At 44.1% G+C, this 17,239-nt stretch overlaps 2 protein-coding genes across 2 annotated transcripts; one reads left to right on the forward strand and one right to left on the reverse strand.

The window, feature by feature from the left end:
* Positions 1 to 217: 217 nt before the first annotated feature.
* Positions 218 to 9,294, forward strand: LOC308372612 (uncharacterized protein). Its single transcript, XM_080847828.1, has 8 exons — positions 218 to 420; positions 520 to 580; positions 1,162 to 1,261; positions 2,377 to 2,486; positions 4,114 to 4,245; positions 7,162 to 7,439; positions 7,861 to 7,924; positions 8,658 to 9,294. The coding sequence occupies exons 3-8, from the start codon at positions 1,231 to 1,233 to the stop codon at positions 8,700 to 8,702; spliced, it is 660 nt and encodes a 219-aa protein (XP_080703954.1). The 5' UTR covers positions 218 to 420; positions 520 to 580; positions 1,162 to 1,230; the 3' UTR covers positions 8,703 to 9,294.
* Positions 9,295 to 10,123: 829 nt separating this feature from the next.
* Positions 10,124 to 15,933, reverse strand: lipia (lipase, member Ia; the record flags this gene model as incomplete). Its single annotated transcript, XM_080847546.1, is given in 12 exon segments — positions 10,124 to 10,208; positions 10,455 to 10,628; positions 10,959 to 11,067; positions 11,583 to 11,672; positions 11,858 to 12,025; positions 12,585 to 12,606; positions 12,608 to 12,675; positions 12,903 to 13,004; positions 13,328 to 13,436; positions 14,912 to 15,288; positions 15,643 to 15,706; positions 15,850 to 15,933. Coding segments are annotated over 12 exon segments (1,452 nt in total).
* Between the last annotated feature and the right edge of the window lie 1,306 nt (positions 15,934 to 17,239).

Consider the following 17,239-nt stretch of genomic DNA (forward strand, 5'->3'; position numbering starts at 1 on the left):
GCCCAGGGTCTCTGTGTTAGTTTCACTGGAGGGGGCTATTATCACCTAGTATTATCACATACAGCATTCTGCTCAAGCCATTGAAGACAGGTGCCATTCTCATGTTTGATTGGTTGTGCAGCGGCCCCCTAAAAGGAAATGCCAGCGTAGGGGGGTGGGCAGTGAGAGAAATGTCATTGCCACTTGGCCTCATACCCAGGCAACAGAGAGAGGAACGATCAGCACTACATGTCAGTAGAAATGGTTGTGTGAACCAGTTGCGTGAAACATTTAGACAGATAATTCCCTAGACAGCGAGGGGGATGGGCACTTTGTATGTGTGATTCATTTTGGACAACAGGGCAAGCAGATGAGGCAGAATTAACAAGAGCGGGACTTTTATTTATCATGTGTCCAGCCAAGTCAAAGAATCAGTGACAGGTAAGATGCCACAAAATGACCATCCCTCACTGTATTCTTAGACGAAATACAAATGCTGTGAGATGCACACTGTCTGTCTTTCTTCTCATTGCCTCCCAGGTTGCCCCTTCACATGCTGCCCAGAGGAACAGAACTGACTGGATGGGCCAGGCTTGGACTGGTGAGCATTATTCAGCGGACTAAACATTTCTGCTAAACATAGACACAACAATGCCCGCGCCCTGGCAGTGGTCCCTTACGGTGTTCAGGGGTTACACAGTAGGCAGGCTGGCTGGTGTAGGGCTGCTGCCGATGGACATATCACTACAGGATCTCGAATATCAGTTCAATGAGGTGTTTTTACAAATGAGGACCATGCTGTACTTAACCACAACAAGGCAGGGCTGACATCCTTATACTCAAGGAGTCTTCATGGACACAGAAGCTATTTTACTTCATATAAACTGCCGATGGACATATCACTACAGGATCTCGAATATCAGTTCAATGAGGTGTTTTTACAAATGAGGACCATGCTGTACTTAACCACAACAAGGCAGGGCTGACAACTCACTGAGTCTTCATGGACACAGAAGCAATTTTACTTCTAAAACTGTACTGAGTTCCTTGAATAGTCTCTCACATACTGTATCATATGTGTCTCTTTAATGAGAATGACTCACAACAAGTTGGAAAGTATAGCTCTCTTCTCTGTGTTGTCCTCCCTTCACTCTTTCTCTCATGCCCCTCCTGTGACAACAGAGTTCACAGTGTTTTTAGGACCCTTTCTTCCCCCTCCACTCAGCATCACACCTGTGCCCGCCTCTTGCTATGGGCAACTACGGCTCTGCTCTTACTGCTGGTAAGTTATTATTAATAATAATAATACACTTTATTTGTAGAGCACCTTTCAGACAAAACAATGCAACTCAAAGTGCTTAACAGCAAAGAAATGACATGCACAGTGATCCACATTAAATAATACATCAAATAAACATAAAACATAAAAACTAGATGGCATCTCCTTTTCTCTGACCAGTAGTCAGATTACTCAGGTAGACATGATCTGGTCATTTTGGTTTTAGGGAAATGCCTTGGATGTGAGGAATGCTTAGAACAACCAAACATGCACACATTTACATACATTACAACATATTGTATCTGTGTTGTTCTCACCAAACCGATAGGTGAATAGGAAGAACTTAGAGAGCTTTAATGACAACATTAGGTCTCATTGAGGCTGATTACATTTGTTAACCTTTGCGGGAGGGGATGCCCTCATAAGATTGGAATACTCAGAACTGCACTGCACAAACCAGAAATACTGATTACCTGATGGAAACCTGAATTGTTGGAAAGGTTGATATACATACCTGTTGTCATGCCAAGGGGAAATTATATGTAACTATTATATTCATTATTTACATTTAGTCATTTAGCAGACACTTTTATCCAAAAGCCATAGATTCTTTCACATTATTACTATTGACTTGAGATAACCCAACCATTTCACTAAGAAATGTGTTATATGGATTTTAAAGGTATAGTTAATCACATGTTCCTGTTTTAGTGGGTTCATTGGTATCACATAAAGTCCCTTTCATAGAAGGAGCTTAGTAGCTCAGTAGCACAGACTGCATTAATATATTTGGCATTCAAATGTTCTGCACTTGTTTTGCATACTGGTACACAGGCATCACCCAGTCACTAAATGAGTAGCCTGCAGCTCACTGCAGGGTACACAGTGATCACTTTGCCACTGGATTTGTCCCGTAAACATGGGTTTGTACTGTACATTCTAGTTTGGATTACTTGGAAAGCACTTTATTAGCCATTGCATTTGTGCAATCAGTACTGAACTGTGAAGAACAGCCAACAGCTACTGCGCTGCATTGTGCTCTGTGACCTGTCATGAGTGCTAGGAGTAGTTGCTCATTACTTTGCTCTGAATTGCAGATCATATCGTTTCTCTTTCAGACATCGAAGATTTTAAAGCCATCGTATCCCACCCTGGAAGGCCGACCTTCTCATCAGATCCCAGGAGACCCGGGGCATTTCGCAGGTCTCAGTCTGAGATCCTCCTATCAGTGAGTGAGCCAGGCTAATGGACTGCGCTGAAGCATCTCTAGTAGATAACTCAAATGGCAACACACAGTGATAAGGCAGTTGTCGTAGCAACGGGGGCATATTTGGGGAGCATAAAAACCAACCAACCAAGTATAGTTGTTTTTCCTGTTTTTCTAGTTTACTCAGGCAACGCAAGCCCACCAGCTGTCCTGTGGTATTTCCAGTTTACACAAATGTCATATCCTAGACCTAATGCTGTTATGACAGCAGCCAAGATTGTATGGGCGGGTGTATCACAGCAGCCCCAAGGGACTGCGTGTCTGTTTAAAGTAAGAGGAGAGGTGCGAATGTTGTGGCTTCAGAGACGGCAGGTGACGACACACTCTGGGGTCGTGACATGATTCCAGTGTTGTTTACAGATGACAGCGTGACGACCAGGCTGCGGCCTGTCCTTGGGTTATATTTAACTCTCTGTTTCTCCCTCTGTCTATACACTCCAAATGAAGTCTCATGTTGTGTGCAACATGTTTTATTGTTATCCTTTATGGATCCTGGGTGCAACATGCGGTGCGTTTTGTGGCTTTCACCAGCTAATTGTGCGTTGTTGTATCCTGCTGCTCAGGATGGTTGGTTGAGCCGTATATTAGCTAGGTTAGGTTAGGTTGTTAGGTATGAAAGCTGACACGTGATAGTGAGAGGATTGGTCGCTGTGGGAGGACCCCAACCGGTGGCACAAGGAATTTAACATCCAAAAATTGTGTGAATCATGTTAGGAGTTTAGGAGTTGGAAATCATTATTTGTTCATAATACACAACAAAATTACAAAATGATAATTTTATGAATGGTCAAGCAGCCAATAGTTATTTTTAGTCTGTAACTGTCTGTAGTCTGTGAAGTTTCAATTGTGAGGAGACTCTTCTGCCCCATAACTGATAGAGCATGAGCAGCTTACGCGAAGACATTTTGTGAGTTTAAATCTCTGGCAAAGTACTACGTTAGTGGGGTTTGCTAACTTCTGCTAGATTCAGGCATAGTAGTAGTCCTCTCACTGTCTTCACTGTGCTGTGTGCATGCAAAATATTAACTACGTAGTGACCTTTTCCTGACTTCAGCTCAGAAGACTATTTATATTTGTCTTATATTTGTGGGAGCTGTCATCACAATGCAACGACATCTGGCTGAAGTATTCTAAAATGTATCAGTAACAGCAACTTTGAACAGCCGTTTTTTTCTTTTCAGTACCTATGTATAGATGTGAATGCCCCAAGAGAACCAAAATGTCATTATAATGTGTATTTGGTAATATAATTTGTATGCCAATTTATTACAGTGTATGAATACCATTACACAAAGTGTAAATACAGCGCAACATTTAAAAAAAAAAAGCACTTTCACAGATGGTACATAACTCTAATATAAATTCTAACCTAGTTTCATGCAATTACAATGTATAAGTCAGGTGCAACATTTTGTCACTCAATATAATAAATGCTATAAATAATTTGATTGGAAGAATGTATTAAAGGCTTTTTGATATAAAATGTGGCCCTAAAGTTCTGCTTTAAATAATTGGAGTGGAAGAATGTATAAAAAGGCTTTTTGATATAAAATGTGGCCCTAAAGTTCTGGATGTTCTGTCTTTCCAGTCCTCCCAGTCCACGTTCTCTGACCCCTTCCCTCCGGTAACCCCCCGTGATGAGTCAGAGAAACCTGAGCCCGAGGAGACGGACGTACCCGACCTGCTGGACCTCAAGTTCCTCAGAGCGGTGGACTCCCCAGTAAGTCACCTGTTCAGCCTCTGACTGTCTACCTCTTCTCTTTTCACTCTTTAGTTTTACCAGCCTTTCTCCGAGCCTCTCTCTCCCAGTCTCTCTCCTAGCCTCTCTCTCCCGGCCTCTCTCTCCCAGCCTCTCTCCCAGCCTCTCCCTCCCAGCCTCTCCCTCCCAACCTCTCTCTCCTAGCCTCTCTCTCCCGGCCTCTCTCTCCCAGCCTCTCTCTCCCGGCCTCTCTCTCCCAGCCTCTCCCTCCCAACCTCTCTCTCCTAGCCTCTCTCCCGGCCTCTCTCTCCCAGCCTCTCTTTCAGTCTCTCTCCTAGCCTCTCTCTCCCGGCCTCTCTCTCCCAGTCTCTCTCCCGGCCTCTTTCTCGTGGCCTCTCTCAGTCTCTCTCCCAACCTCTCCCTCCCAGCCTCTCTCCCGGCCTCTCTCTCCCAGCCTCTCTCTCCCAGCCTCTCTCTCCCAGTCTCTCTCCCGGCCTCTCTCTCCCAGCCTCTCTCCCGGCCTCAACATGCAAAACGTGCCGGGCCTTAGGGATCAGAGTTTGCATAGAGCTGCTCAGAGTTTTCCACTTGCAAAAAAACACAGTTTAAATAAAGAAATACAATAAGAACAGCCAATTCTGAATTTGCTTCTTGACCTGGTGAGAGTTTAAATAACGCAGCTGTGCCTCAAGGCTGTGGCCTGTATCAACACGTCATGTTGGCGAGGCTGTCAGGCTGACTTGAATTCATTTAGAGAATATTACAGCCTCAGATTCCCCTTCATTAGAACAGCTGCTGATGTTAATTAGTGACTCTATTAGCACCCCGAGAAGCCATAAGGCCTGTGCAGATCACTGGCACGGCAGGTTCCGATTCACTGTTGCTCTGGAGACAGGCAGAGCTGAACGTGGTGCCGGGCAGATTTTAGCTGTGAAATTGTTTATTTTGGTAGCTGAAGATTGGATAGACATTAGATATTTTCAAGGAAGTTACTGTGAGTTAAAAATAAACATTGATCTGTGTATTACATTATGTTGATCAAATCTAATTTAAAGTCTAAAGAGTAGATACTCCAGATGAGGCTCAGGCTCAAAACCTTTGCATTGTTCTGCTGGCACTGTATTATAACCAGCTGACGGAGCTACAGACACTCAGTACGTTCAGACATACAGAGGAATCAAGAGAAAAGATATATCAGTGTGCAACTACTTATTAACATGCAGGATGATAAATTCTCAGGAGCAAGCTATACCTCTGCTCGTAGAAGATTCACAGTAGGTCCAGCTACATCTCACAAGTCAACCGGAGGAGTTGATAGAACCCTATATACTACTAACACCTCTGGGCAAACTTCTTCATGGCAAACTCTAACATATTTGCTTTGTTCTCATCCCAAATGTACACACAAACTTACACAAGGCAACTAAGAGAACGTGCTCCAGGTGAGGCTCGAACTCACAACCTCGGCATTGCTCTGCTGGAACTGTCTTATAAGTACCGCGCGCTGACCGATTGCGCCACTGGAGCCACAAGCTCCCATGTGCTGAAATATGGTTAAATACTAATATCCTAAATTTCCGAGCCAGATTTGCATCTTCCTATTCTAAGCTTCTTGAAACTACGGGATGGTAAATCTCAAATAGCAGATGTCACATGCAATATAAAGCGACTCATCGTACATGTCATAGGAAGTCCACTTTAAGAGGTACACCCATGACACCGGCACCACTAACATCAATGAGCAAACTGCAAACCTTGGGAGTTAAACATACAGAGCCATTAGACAAACCCCTACAGCACTTTTAGACAAAGCCCTACAGCATGTTCAACGACGCGCAGCCAGGCTCCAAAGCCTGTGCTTTGTTCTCATTCCAAATGTACGCATCGTAGACAAACTTACAAAGCACACATCACCTAAAGGGTAACGTTCTGCATGAGATAAGAACTCACAACCTAAGCATTGTTCTGCTAGAACTACCCTATAAGTACCATGCACTGACCATTTACGCCACAGGGTAGTTTGAACCACAAATCTTTCAGTGGATATAATGAGTGCATAGTGTGTATAATAATGACGGTGTGGGAGGCTTCAAGACCATGACAGAATAAGATGCGTGTTTTTGCCACACTGGCTAGCACCAGAGACTATGCATATCCCACATGGTTCATGATAAACTTGATCAGGTGTCGAATTAACAGTCTAAATACTACATGCTCCAGGTGAGGCTCGAACTCACAACCTCGGCATTGCTTCGCTGGAACTGTCGTATAAGTACCGCGCGCTGACTGATTGCGCCACTGGAGCGATGTGGTCACCTTTGAAAGACAGAGTAGTCAGTGCCAGCTATGCAAGTCCTTCTAAACCTGCAGGATGAGGAAGTTCCCATGAGTAGGCTGCACTCTCTTAACAGAAGGGAATTCACAGTAGGGTCAGCTTACAACTCATACATACAAGTCTACCTTAAGAGTTAAACACACATCACCAATAGGCAAAGTGCTACAGCATGCACGACCAGGGGTCTCTAAGCTCTAAATAAGAATCAGAATCAGAATCTTTGTTCTTGTTCCATATCTGAGACAAACTTACACATGTGAAAGCACACATCATCTGAGAGAAGATGCTCCTGGTAAGGCTGGAACTCACAACCTTAGCATTGCTCTGCTGGAATGATCTTATTCATGAGGTATTGCATGGCAGGGATCAGAACCAACTGAGCGATAAAAACTGTGTCATGGCATCCCTATGGTGTGAATTTTTATGATTGAAAAAACTTGACTGCAGCACACACACACGCACGCACGCACGCACGCATGCACGCACGCACGCACGCACGCGCACACACACACACACACACACAGTGCTTTATGCCTGTCAAAGGAGAGTTGTGCGTCTCTTGTGATTGTGAGTCTCATTTGCGTGTGTCTCTTGCACCACAGCTCGCTGATGTCAGCACCAGCCCAACCTCCACGTCTGCCCCTCCGACACCCTCTCCCACGGGGGGAAGCGCCAGTGCCAGTGCCAGTGCCAGTGCCACCCCCTCACCGCCCACCTCGCCCTCGCCCCCCTCCCTGTTCTCGGGGGCTCTCTCAGCCGTGCTGCACCACCCGGGAGCAACTCTGAAGGTGATCCCTTCAGGGTCCCCTGCTCTGGATCAGCTGAGGCTTCAGCTCAGAGAGATGAGAGATGAGCTGGAGCTGCTCAAGAGTCAGCACAAGTAGGGGAGATAACCGTGTGTGTCTGTGTGTGTGTTTGTGTGTGTCTGTGTGTGTGTGTGTGTGTGTGTGTGTGTCTATGTGTCTGTGTGTGTGTGTGTGTGTGTGTGTGTGTGTGTGTGTCTATGTGTCTGTGTCGGGCCGTACAAATAAAGTTAGATTTGATTTGTGTGTCATGTTAATGCACTTCTATGGTGGTGGTTTGTATGGTGTGTGTGTGTGTGTGTGTGTGTGTGTGTGTGTGTGTGTGTGTGTGTGTGTGTGTGTGTGTGTGTGTGTGTGTGTGTGTGTGTGTGTGTCTAACAGGTTGTGTATGAATGAATGTAGTGAGTAAAAGAAACTAATCAGTAGTATTCATTTTATGTTCACAATAAAAGCCTGTTTTTATTTGTTAATATTTATAAGTTTGTAAATGTGTTTCAGAAAAGAGGTGAAGCTGCTGATGAGTGAGCTGGATGAGGAGAAGAGGATCCGTCTGTCTCTGCAGGTCAGGGTCAGGGAAGGACGTGGGAGGAGACACTCAAATGTCCACAACCTTTGTGTCCCACAAGGCCCTCCTTAGATGCATCTGATGAGCACTGAACAGTTGACAGATATTGGATTGTTTTGCATTTGAAGCTAGCACATGTGCATCTGTTGCCTGTGCTTTTATTATGTATCAAACAGTGTTTGATATCATATTCACTAGTTGGACACTCTACCGTGAGAGGAGGACTTAAGGTCCACACACATCACCAATAGTTTGTGTCCACGCCACCTTGTGGCTCCGCATGTGTTAAAGCTCAGGGTCAGGAGAAAAATACGCTATAAAATGAGAGTTTTGTTTATTTAAAGCTTCCGCAAATCATAGATGACTAGGGTATCAGCAATGATATTTTAAGGTTGGTAACTATCACCATTTAGATGGAGGAGTACATGGTATAATCTTTAGACCTTTATGAATCTTTGCTGTAGATTCATGTGGCGTAGAGGTATTATTTCAAACACTGTGATTGCAACAGCAAAATTTGTGTCTCTGCAAAAGCAAAACTTTTGTACTTTAGAGACACAAATGTGCAAGTACGGTATGCATTTTTATGTATACTTAAGCCCTTAAAGTATCCTCTAGACGTATTAATACGTTTCCTGTAAATATGAAGCACACATTTAGTTCAAGTTTATTTATTTTCTTTCAGTTCAGAACATCCCAGCTAATGTAAATGTGTTTGTGATTCACCCAGATAGAGGTCGGGAAGATCAAGAAGCAACTGTCTAAATCGTCATGACAACCTGACACCATAATCAGCCAGCCATATTGAGGCAGTGAGCCATCTGACATTTTCACCAGCTGATACCAGTGGCGTAATCATTTCCTGAGTGAGACTACACAACACAGCCCAGGAGCCAACGAGCCAGAGTTCCTGACATGGCTAATGGTCATTCTGGGAGATGCGTCAGGAAAGCCAATCACCTGAAACCAACACAGAAGTAAGCAAGGCTACTCTTAAAGACTCAAAGACCCACAAGCCTTTGCGCATGTACCATACCAGGAAGTGATGAAGATGGAAACACTAGCTGAAACCTGAATGACTACTATGCTTTCCAGAGGACTTGGGTGGAGTGCAACCGCCGTTTACAAGGTGATGTCACTGAAACTGGAAGGGTGACATCAGTAGAAGGACACTGCTATTCAAAAATATTAAAAGGGCAACTTCTATGCAACCACATGCAAGGCATTTCATTACATTTATAGGCATTACAGTCTTGTGCCCAATGTGTTGTATTTAGTTCTGTATTTAAGATAGTGACCATAATTATCTTTGCTTGCCTAATTCAGCACATCTGTGTTGAATCTTCTCCCATAAATGAGTATTTTAACAGAACTCTGATTCAGTAAGCAGGTGTACTGGACAGTTTTGCATAAAACATGTAAAGAGCTTTTTTGCATTATTTACATTTACAGTTTTATTCAGTTTTTGAGGCAAAAGATGTGTGCGATCCCATGTATAAAAATGTACAAAGATTAATTTATTCATACATTTACTACATACAAACATATAAGCTTTAATGTTTTATATGTTTTAGAAATATTTCAGTACCTATTCAAGTTTTTAGGCAAAGGCAAGTCTAAATGTAGACAACAATTATTGCGCACACACAGGGAAAGTAAGACAAGACTAAATTAATACATAATTTAAAAAGAGAATATATAAAAAGATTTATTAAAAAATATTTAAAAAATACTTACAAAAAATTATATTAAAAATACATCCAACACTTAAAAGTATGTACATTTTTTACTTTCTATAATCCCTAATACATCACATGTACACTGTACAGTATGATATCTGCATTTGCCAAGGTCAAGTTACTGCACACCCCCTCTTGTTTTGTAGACAGAGGGGATGTTTTTACAGGCCTGCTTTTTTGAGTGTCATTTGAGCTCCAAAGGTGTGATATAGAAGTCGATGAAGTCACAGGCTCTTATGACACAAACATGTTCTTGTCTGGCTGTCTATTTGGCTGCTGTTTCAGAGCTGTGGTGGCTTGACACAGGTGGGTCAGTGAAGGTTGCAGGGGTTAGAGCAGGCCTGCAGAGGGCAGCAGAGACTGCTGTGGAGCCGACTGGTGGCTCAGAGTGTGACGGGGAAAACCCCGCTTTGTTTTCCTATACTGGCCCTGCAGAGCTGGGTCTATTAAGATGGGCTCAGAAGTTGGAGTCTTCACAGGGGATGGGCCTGAAGGTCACCTCTTTGCTCTCCTCCAGCAGAAGGTCATATCGACACAGTGGCCTGGAAGGGGACAAGCACACACACACAAATGGTGAATTCAATATATTGCCACACGGCATAATAAATATTATATGGTTAGGTCTCTCTAAAAAGAAAAAGAAAACGGTCCAACCACTTCCAACTGATATTTCAATAAGCACAAGCAGAGAAAACCTGTGTTTACAATTGGGAGTCTCCATTTGGGAGTCTCCATTCATGGTGTTAAAAGAAAGGTCAAAGTTGAGTATAAGTGTCGTGACCCCTGACCTGTTAGAGCTGTGCAGGGGTGTGAGGCGGATGCGGAGCACACGCAGCTTGTAGCGCGGCTTCAGGGCATTTCCTGTCGAGAAGCTGAGGGTGACTCGGTCCACAGGCTGCAGGTCTCTGTCAAACTGGGCCAGCAGGGTTTTCTCTGTGTAGCTTTTAAACTCAGCTGCTTTACTGGGAGAGAGAGAGAGAGAGACAGGGGGGGGCGGGGGGGGGGGGGGGGGGGGGGGGGGGGGTCCGAGGGAAATAGATAAACATAGCGAGGAAGAAAAATCTGAAATGATGTTTTTGAGTTTTGTGTCTTTTTTAGGTCTTGTGCTGCTGTGTTGTAGAAAGGTAGGAGATGTATTGTGTGTGTATGTGTGTGCGGGTGCATGTGTGTGTGTGTGTGTGTATGTCTGTGTATGTGTGAGTGAATATGTCTTGTGCTTTCATGTGAGCATGCTTTATGTTGCAGTAAACACGAGTTAGCTTATGAGTGTGTGTGCACTTGCATCCTCTTACTGGTCTATCTTTGCCTCGGTCTCCTGATATTTACTGTGCAGTTTCAGCGTCACATACCCCCAGCGGGTCTCATGGTTCCATGTCACAATGTCCACCTTGTAGCTGGTTTCTATAGAAACGGGACCAAGATAACCTCTAAGGAATTATTAACTTCCATCCTCAGTTGTAACCCAACTGGTGAAGTAAAATATTGAGAATCTGCATCTGCCTTCCAAGAGTTTCGCTTTATAACAGGTCACAGGAGTGTGACCTTCATATTTATCACTATGTAATTTGTGCGTTTTTCCCTGGATACCATCCAACACTGCAATCAGTGTATGACTGTAGACGCCATTGTGCTCTGCAGCTTCTTATCATTCTTATTCTTATCATTTCCTCTTTGGCAAAACAGGATAAACCATTACTCTTGCATATCTCTAAATAACTTTAAATGTTATTTTTATATGCATGTCTATGTTTACTTACTTACTTATATACATATCCTTTTGTCTATAAGTCATAGTAGTCTAGTTCCTACTGCAATTCAAAACAGGAAGTGTTGCTCTAATAAACAGGAACTTTCCAAACCGCCACCTGAGCCAAAACCTTAATCATGTGAGACCCACACAGCACACATGGACTCACTGCAGAATGGGGTCCAGTTGTTTGTGCTTGAGAAGGTCATTGTTTGGTTCAGCTTTACCAGTGTGTCTTTCCACTTGATGGCATCGTAACCTGTAGATTCAGAGCAGCAGCGCAGTCAGGACTCACATATACACATATCACTGTGGCCACTGTCACCCCAATTATCATCATCATCCTTCTCAATTACATCATTAAACTGTTTATGAAAATGTGTTTGCATGGTATGCAGTGATACTAGAAGTAACCACAGATAAAGGAGCTCACCAAGAACTTACCTAACACTGGACAGCCTTCACCCTGGAACTGATCACATCCCATACATTTCCCATCAAGGAAGTCCGTGTAGGACTCACATGGATAGGCAATCAGGTCACACGTCCTGTTGATCGAGTTCATGAACAGGAACACTGACCTCTGGTGGTCACATTTAAAATAGGCTGAACCTGGGACAGACAACACGAAGGAGGAAAAGGTCAACACTGCATGAGCAATCCAGGTCAGTTCTGGTCAGTTCACATGAAAAGACTCTTGTATTTCACAGGACCTCTTCGTCACCTAATCCCAGTAAGTATGACATCAACATGACTAATGTTTAATTCTTAATGAGTTTCAGGAAGAGGGCAGATCAATTGTGACGGTTGATGGAAAGCTGGTATACAGAAGTCATGTATAAAACTAGACATAAGTTGAAAGTTTTGTGTCTGATGATCATATCTAAAATGTCTCATTGTCCAACACAAATGACGCTTAACTACTTACAAATACTCACTGAAATGCTTTCAGTTTAGTTTGGATGAGGGATTGACGCCGTCAACTCAAAATGTTTTGTAAGTCGTCTTGGACAAAAGTGTGTCCTAAATAACCATAACCATAACCATAAGATTATTGTTGATGGAATCTTCCCTTTCGCTTTGGACAAAAGTGTTTCCTAAATACCTTAACCATAACCATAAGATTATTGTTGATGGAATCCTCCCTCTAAAACACTTCCTGTTGGCTCACCAGCAAAGATATTCCTGGTGCAATCCTGGCTGGTCTCCTCCTCCATTGGGGTAGAAGTCTATATGGCCCAGTTGCTTCCGGAAGCCCAGCGCTATGGCAACAGAGATAACATGGTCACATTCTTATGCCGGTTTAGGAATAATAGATTTGATTAGGTGTTAGATAGATTAGAATAGATTGATCTGGTGTGTGAGATGACACACCAGAAGACAAAGGCGGAAGAGAGGATATCACCTGAAAAGACAGGCACATTTTGAGGATAAGGACAGTAAAGTGGTTTGGAGGAAGAAGAGGAGGAGGCACACTTGTGTGACCCACCATCCATGTCCGTGTGAAGGGCGTCCACAAACTGAGCATCTGTGGGGTCCAGGCGTTGATCGGCGGGCTTGCCTGTGAACTCAGGACCAGCTGGGTCCAGTGCTGAGCAAAGAGACACAACAAGACTTTCACTATAACTATATATACTGTATATACTTTCACTACAACACTTCATCATTCCTCCTGCTCAACCAGCACAGCAAAGTGCTCACAACAGCAAAGTCACAGGCTCAGTTTCCTCGGAGCCCACATGCTGCTAAAATAAAATTAATGTTGAATATTGAGGGTCGCACTGGATAAAAACTAAATCAAATTGTAGTTGTGATGGTGAAATATCCCTCCATCACGCTCGTCATTTGAGCAGGGAGGGGAAAATGGAATGAGATGAGATGAAAGATGGCCATCGCCGACATCACGGGTCTCACCTGTGATCCTTCCGATGGAGCCGTTGAGGTTGGCTCCGACAAAACCTGAGACGTGAGCTCCCAGACTCACACCGATCAGATGGAACGCACTCAGAGGTGAGCCATGCTCCTGAGAGACAGAGGCGGAGAGGGGAAGACGGGGAGTAAGGCAGAGGAAGAGAGACAGGGGGAGGGGGATAGAAGAGAAAGACAGAGAGAGAGAGAGAAAAAGTGAGAGAGAGAGAAGAGAGAGAGAGAGAGAAAGAGAGAGAGAGGGAAAGAGAGAGAGAGAAAGGGGTTCAGAAATACAGCTACTTTAGTTTAATTCCCAAATGCTTGCTATGAACTGTGCAGACCGAAAGGAAACCAGTGTGTATGATACCAGTAACTAGTACTGTGTGGATGAAGCACTAACAACCCACAAAACTGACACATGGTTACCCACTTGTTAAACTTATACAATTGGCTGCATTTAACTGATAATGAAGTATTCAAGTGTTGAAGATCAGCAGTAAAAAGCCATCCTCTCTCTCTCTCTCTCTCTCTCTCTCTCTCTCTCTCTTTCCTCCTAGTTTCAAGCACTCTGATCAAAAGCAGGAAACTGCCTCTCGGTAATAGATTAATACAAAGGAGTTATAAAATGGAAGCAGATGAGCCATAAAGTGCTTTGAGCAGAGGGATGTGCTCTTTGACCCACACACTTGCCATCAAACACGGGCAATTCATCTGTTCGTGTTCCACACGCCCTAAGGCAAATGTCCTCCATGAATTTCACAGTGTCGAGTGTCGTATACTTCAGGAACTGGAACGCTTTGTAATTCAAACATGTTGCTGAATATGTACATTAACATGTTCATAGAGCTTTGCCTTCTGTAAGGCGCGAATGCTTTTTGTATTCTCTTTACCAGAATCTACCCTTTATAATTATTAGCCCCCTATATTCCTTCATGTTCCTCTGTCTCAGCCAATTACAAAGCTAGGACTAGGCCTGAGGTTAATATTAGGACTGCTGATTGGTTCAGACTGACATATAAATGTGGAAACTAACTAGAATTAGTTTGGTGGTGCTTGCCATCATCGGATCTCATTACCGGCTGTGCCTTTGTCATTATGCCTTATTTGCAAGTCTCTGTGGATAACAGCATTTTCCAAAGAAGAAAGGTAAATGCAACATGTGTAAACGTACAGTATGTGGTCTGACATCCATCTGGCTAGAACAGGGTAGGGCAATTAATTTCCCCAAGGGGCCACATGAGATAGTGGGACTGTTGTGGAGGGCCGGAAAAATAGGCCGAACTCAATTCAGCATGAAAAATTTGCATGTTTTTGCAGTATTAAAGGTGTGCCCAGACGACCAATACACATGGCAAACACACACACACACACACACACACACACACACACACACACAAGAGCAAACTTGCAATGCAAAAAGTATAAGTATACAAATTTATAGTAATATCATTTTTTATCGTTTAACATTGGATTCCTAATTTACTATTGACCTCTGCGGGCCGGTCAGGGACAGCCAAGGGGCCGCAAATGGCCCTGGGGCCGCACTTTGCCCAGGTCTGGGCTAGAACCTCACAGAGCCCTCTTCCTCACCTGCATCTTCTGAATGAAGGCGGTCATGTTGTCGGCCACCTTCCTGGTGTTCTTCACCGCGGTGAGGTAGTTCAGGGTGGCGGCGCCGCGGTTCCAGTCCACCACGATGACGTTGAGGTCGTCTCGCTCCAGCAGCAGATGCGTCAGCTGCTCGTACCAGCCCGGGGGCGACCCGGTGGGCCGGTACCCGTGGATGATGAAGGCGGTGGGGCGGCTGGCGTTCAGCTCTGGCTGGGAGAAGGGGCTGAGGTGGCTCAGCACGCGGGCACAGGTGAAGTTGGCGCGGGTGTACAGGAGGAGTTGGATCTCCAGGTTTGTGCCCACTATGGCGTGATGGAGACCCAAGTCGGTGAACTCGCCACACTCCTCTGCCAAACCTGAAGAAGGGAGGAGAGTTAGTGTGTGTGTGTGAGTCTGTCTGTGTGTGTGTGTGTGTGTGTGCGTATGTGTGTGTGTGTGTGTGTACGTGCGTCTGTGTGTGTGTGTGTGTGTGTGTGTACGTGCGTCTGTGTGTGTGTGTGTGTGTGTGTGTATGTGTGTGTGTGTGTGTTTGTATGTGTGATTCATAACATGAATGGAAACTAATAAACAGACAAAAAGAGCAGATCATCTCCTCTACGTCCATTTCTGTGTCTTTCACTTTTGTGCATGAGTGAATATTTGCAACGTTAAGTGTGTGTGTGTGTGTGTGTGTGTGTGTGTGCGTGTGTAAGTGGGTATAATAAACTTACCTGTGTCTATCGTACATGATATCCACAGCAGAGCAAGGAGGCAGCAATGAAACATTCTGTAGACCTGCAACAACACCGATAAACACATGTATGAGAAAGGTCTGAACATCAGCTGGTATTCTGTTCCTCTTATAAGAGCGCACACACACACACACACACACAGACACACACACAGGAGGGCGGGTACATAGATGAATATTTCTGTACTTGATCAGCACCAGTCAGCCCACCACCCACCACACCTAAGAGCAGCAGCACGGGGGATTTTAACGGAACAATAACTGACCTCATTCTCTCGGCACATGGTAAGGTTCAGGGAAAACTGACCGCAAACTACGTGTGAATTTCATATGAAACTAAAACCAAAATAGTGACCTGGTCTCTCCTGTCTCCTCCCTCCTGTTCTGGTTACACAGCACCCCCATCTCGGTTCTATTTGGACGTATACAGACTGATTAGTCAGACCAATTAAGATACAATATATATGATTTTACACAAGCATCTTGAGTCTAAATCAGTCAGACAGTCTAGATGGCTGAATGCCATACCATAATTTCACTTGATTTGTAAGGTTTGTTACGAATGTATGTTCAAGAATTTCGTATACATATGTACGACAGCTGATTGAGACCAGGCTGTCTAGATGACAGACTACTCAGACTCTGGAATTGACCTGACACTGATCTGAATAGGTTCTTGTGCGTCCACACCAGACCAGGGCTAGTTCTGTATCAGTCAGCTCCGCTAGCTGCCATCAAGAGAATGATCCATTTTGGTTTCCCACGACCCGAAGCGGTAGTTTCGAGTGTGAAAGTTAGTTACAGTTTTGGTTCTGGTTTCACATGCGGGGATGTGGGCGCATTTAAGTGTGCCAACCCTAACCTCAAACAGACACCATTCAAGTCTATCAAGTTTCAGGTGGGTGGGGTTACTAACCTCAGGACTCAAACCCAACTCTAACAGGCCGTCTGCCAGGGAGAGAGTTTCACAATGACCACTGCACTACGCCTACAACTCCTGTCTCATGGGTGACCTGATACCAATCACTGGGTTTCACTTTGAAAATGTATAATTCTGTTCTCAGAGGCTTCAGGGGAAATTTAACACAGAAAGAGAGAGAGAGATCAAGAGAGGAGGGAGAGAGAGTGAGAGAGAGAGGAGTGAGAGAGAGAGTGTGAGTATGGGGAAGAAAGAAAATTCCCACAATTTCAAAATATATATGTGTTCATACAAGGAATGTTAAACCATGCAAAAACGAATGACCATCTCTAACTCTGTCTCTGTTTCTGTAGCTCTCTCTCTCTCTCTCTCTCTCTCTCTCTCTCTCTCTCTTTCTCTCTCTCTCTCTCTCACACACTCACACACACATACAGTATGGTGTCATGTTGTGCAAACATAAGTGAAAAAAAAGAATGTAAATACACACACAGTCATCAGAGTAGAGGCTATGTACATTTACTCACTTAAGTGCCAATCAGAGTGGAGTCTATGTACATTTACACGCTTAAGTGCTTATCAGTGCATCAATAGAAAAACAGAACAGAGAACACACTTGAGGTGTATAGTGCGCACTTGTTGAGAAAGAAGACTAACTTGT

Source organism: Sprattus sprattus, assembly GCF_963457725.1.
Source record: "Sprattus sprattus genome assembly, chromosome: 11".
In the NCBI taxonomy this organism is placed as follows: Eukaryota; Metazoa; Chordata; class Actinopteri; order Clupeiformes; family Clupeidae; genus Sprattus; species Sprattus sprattus.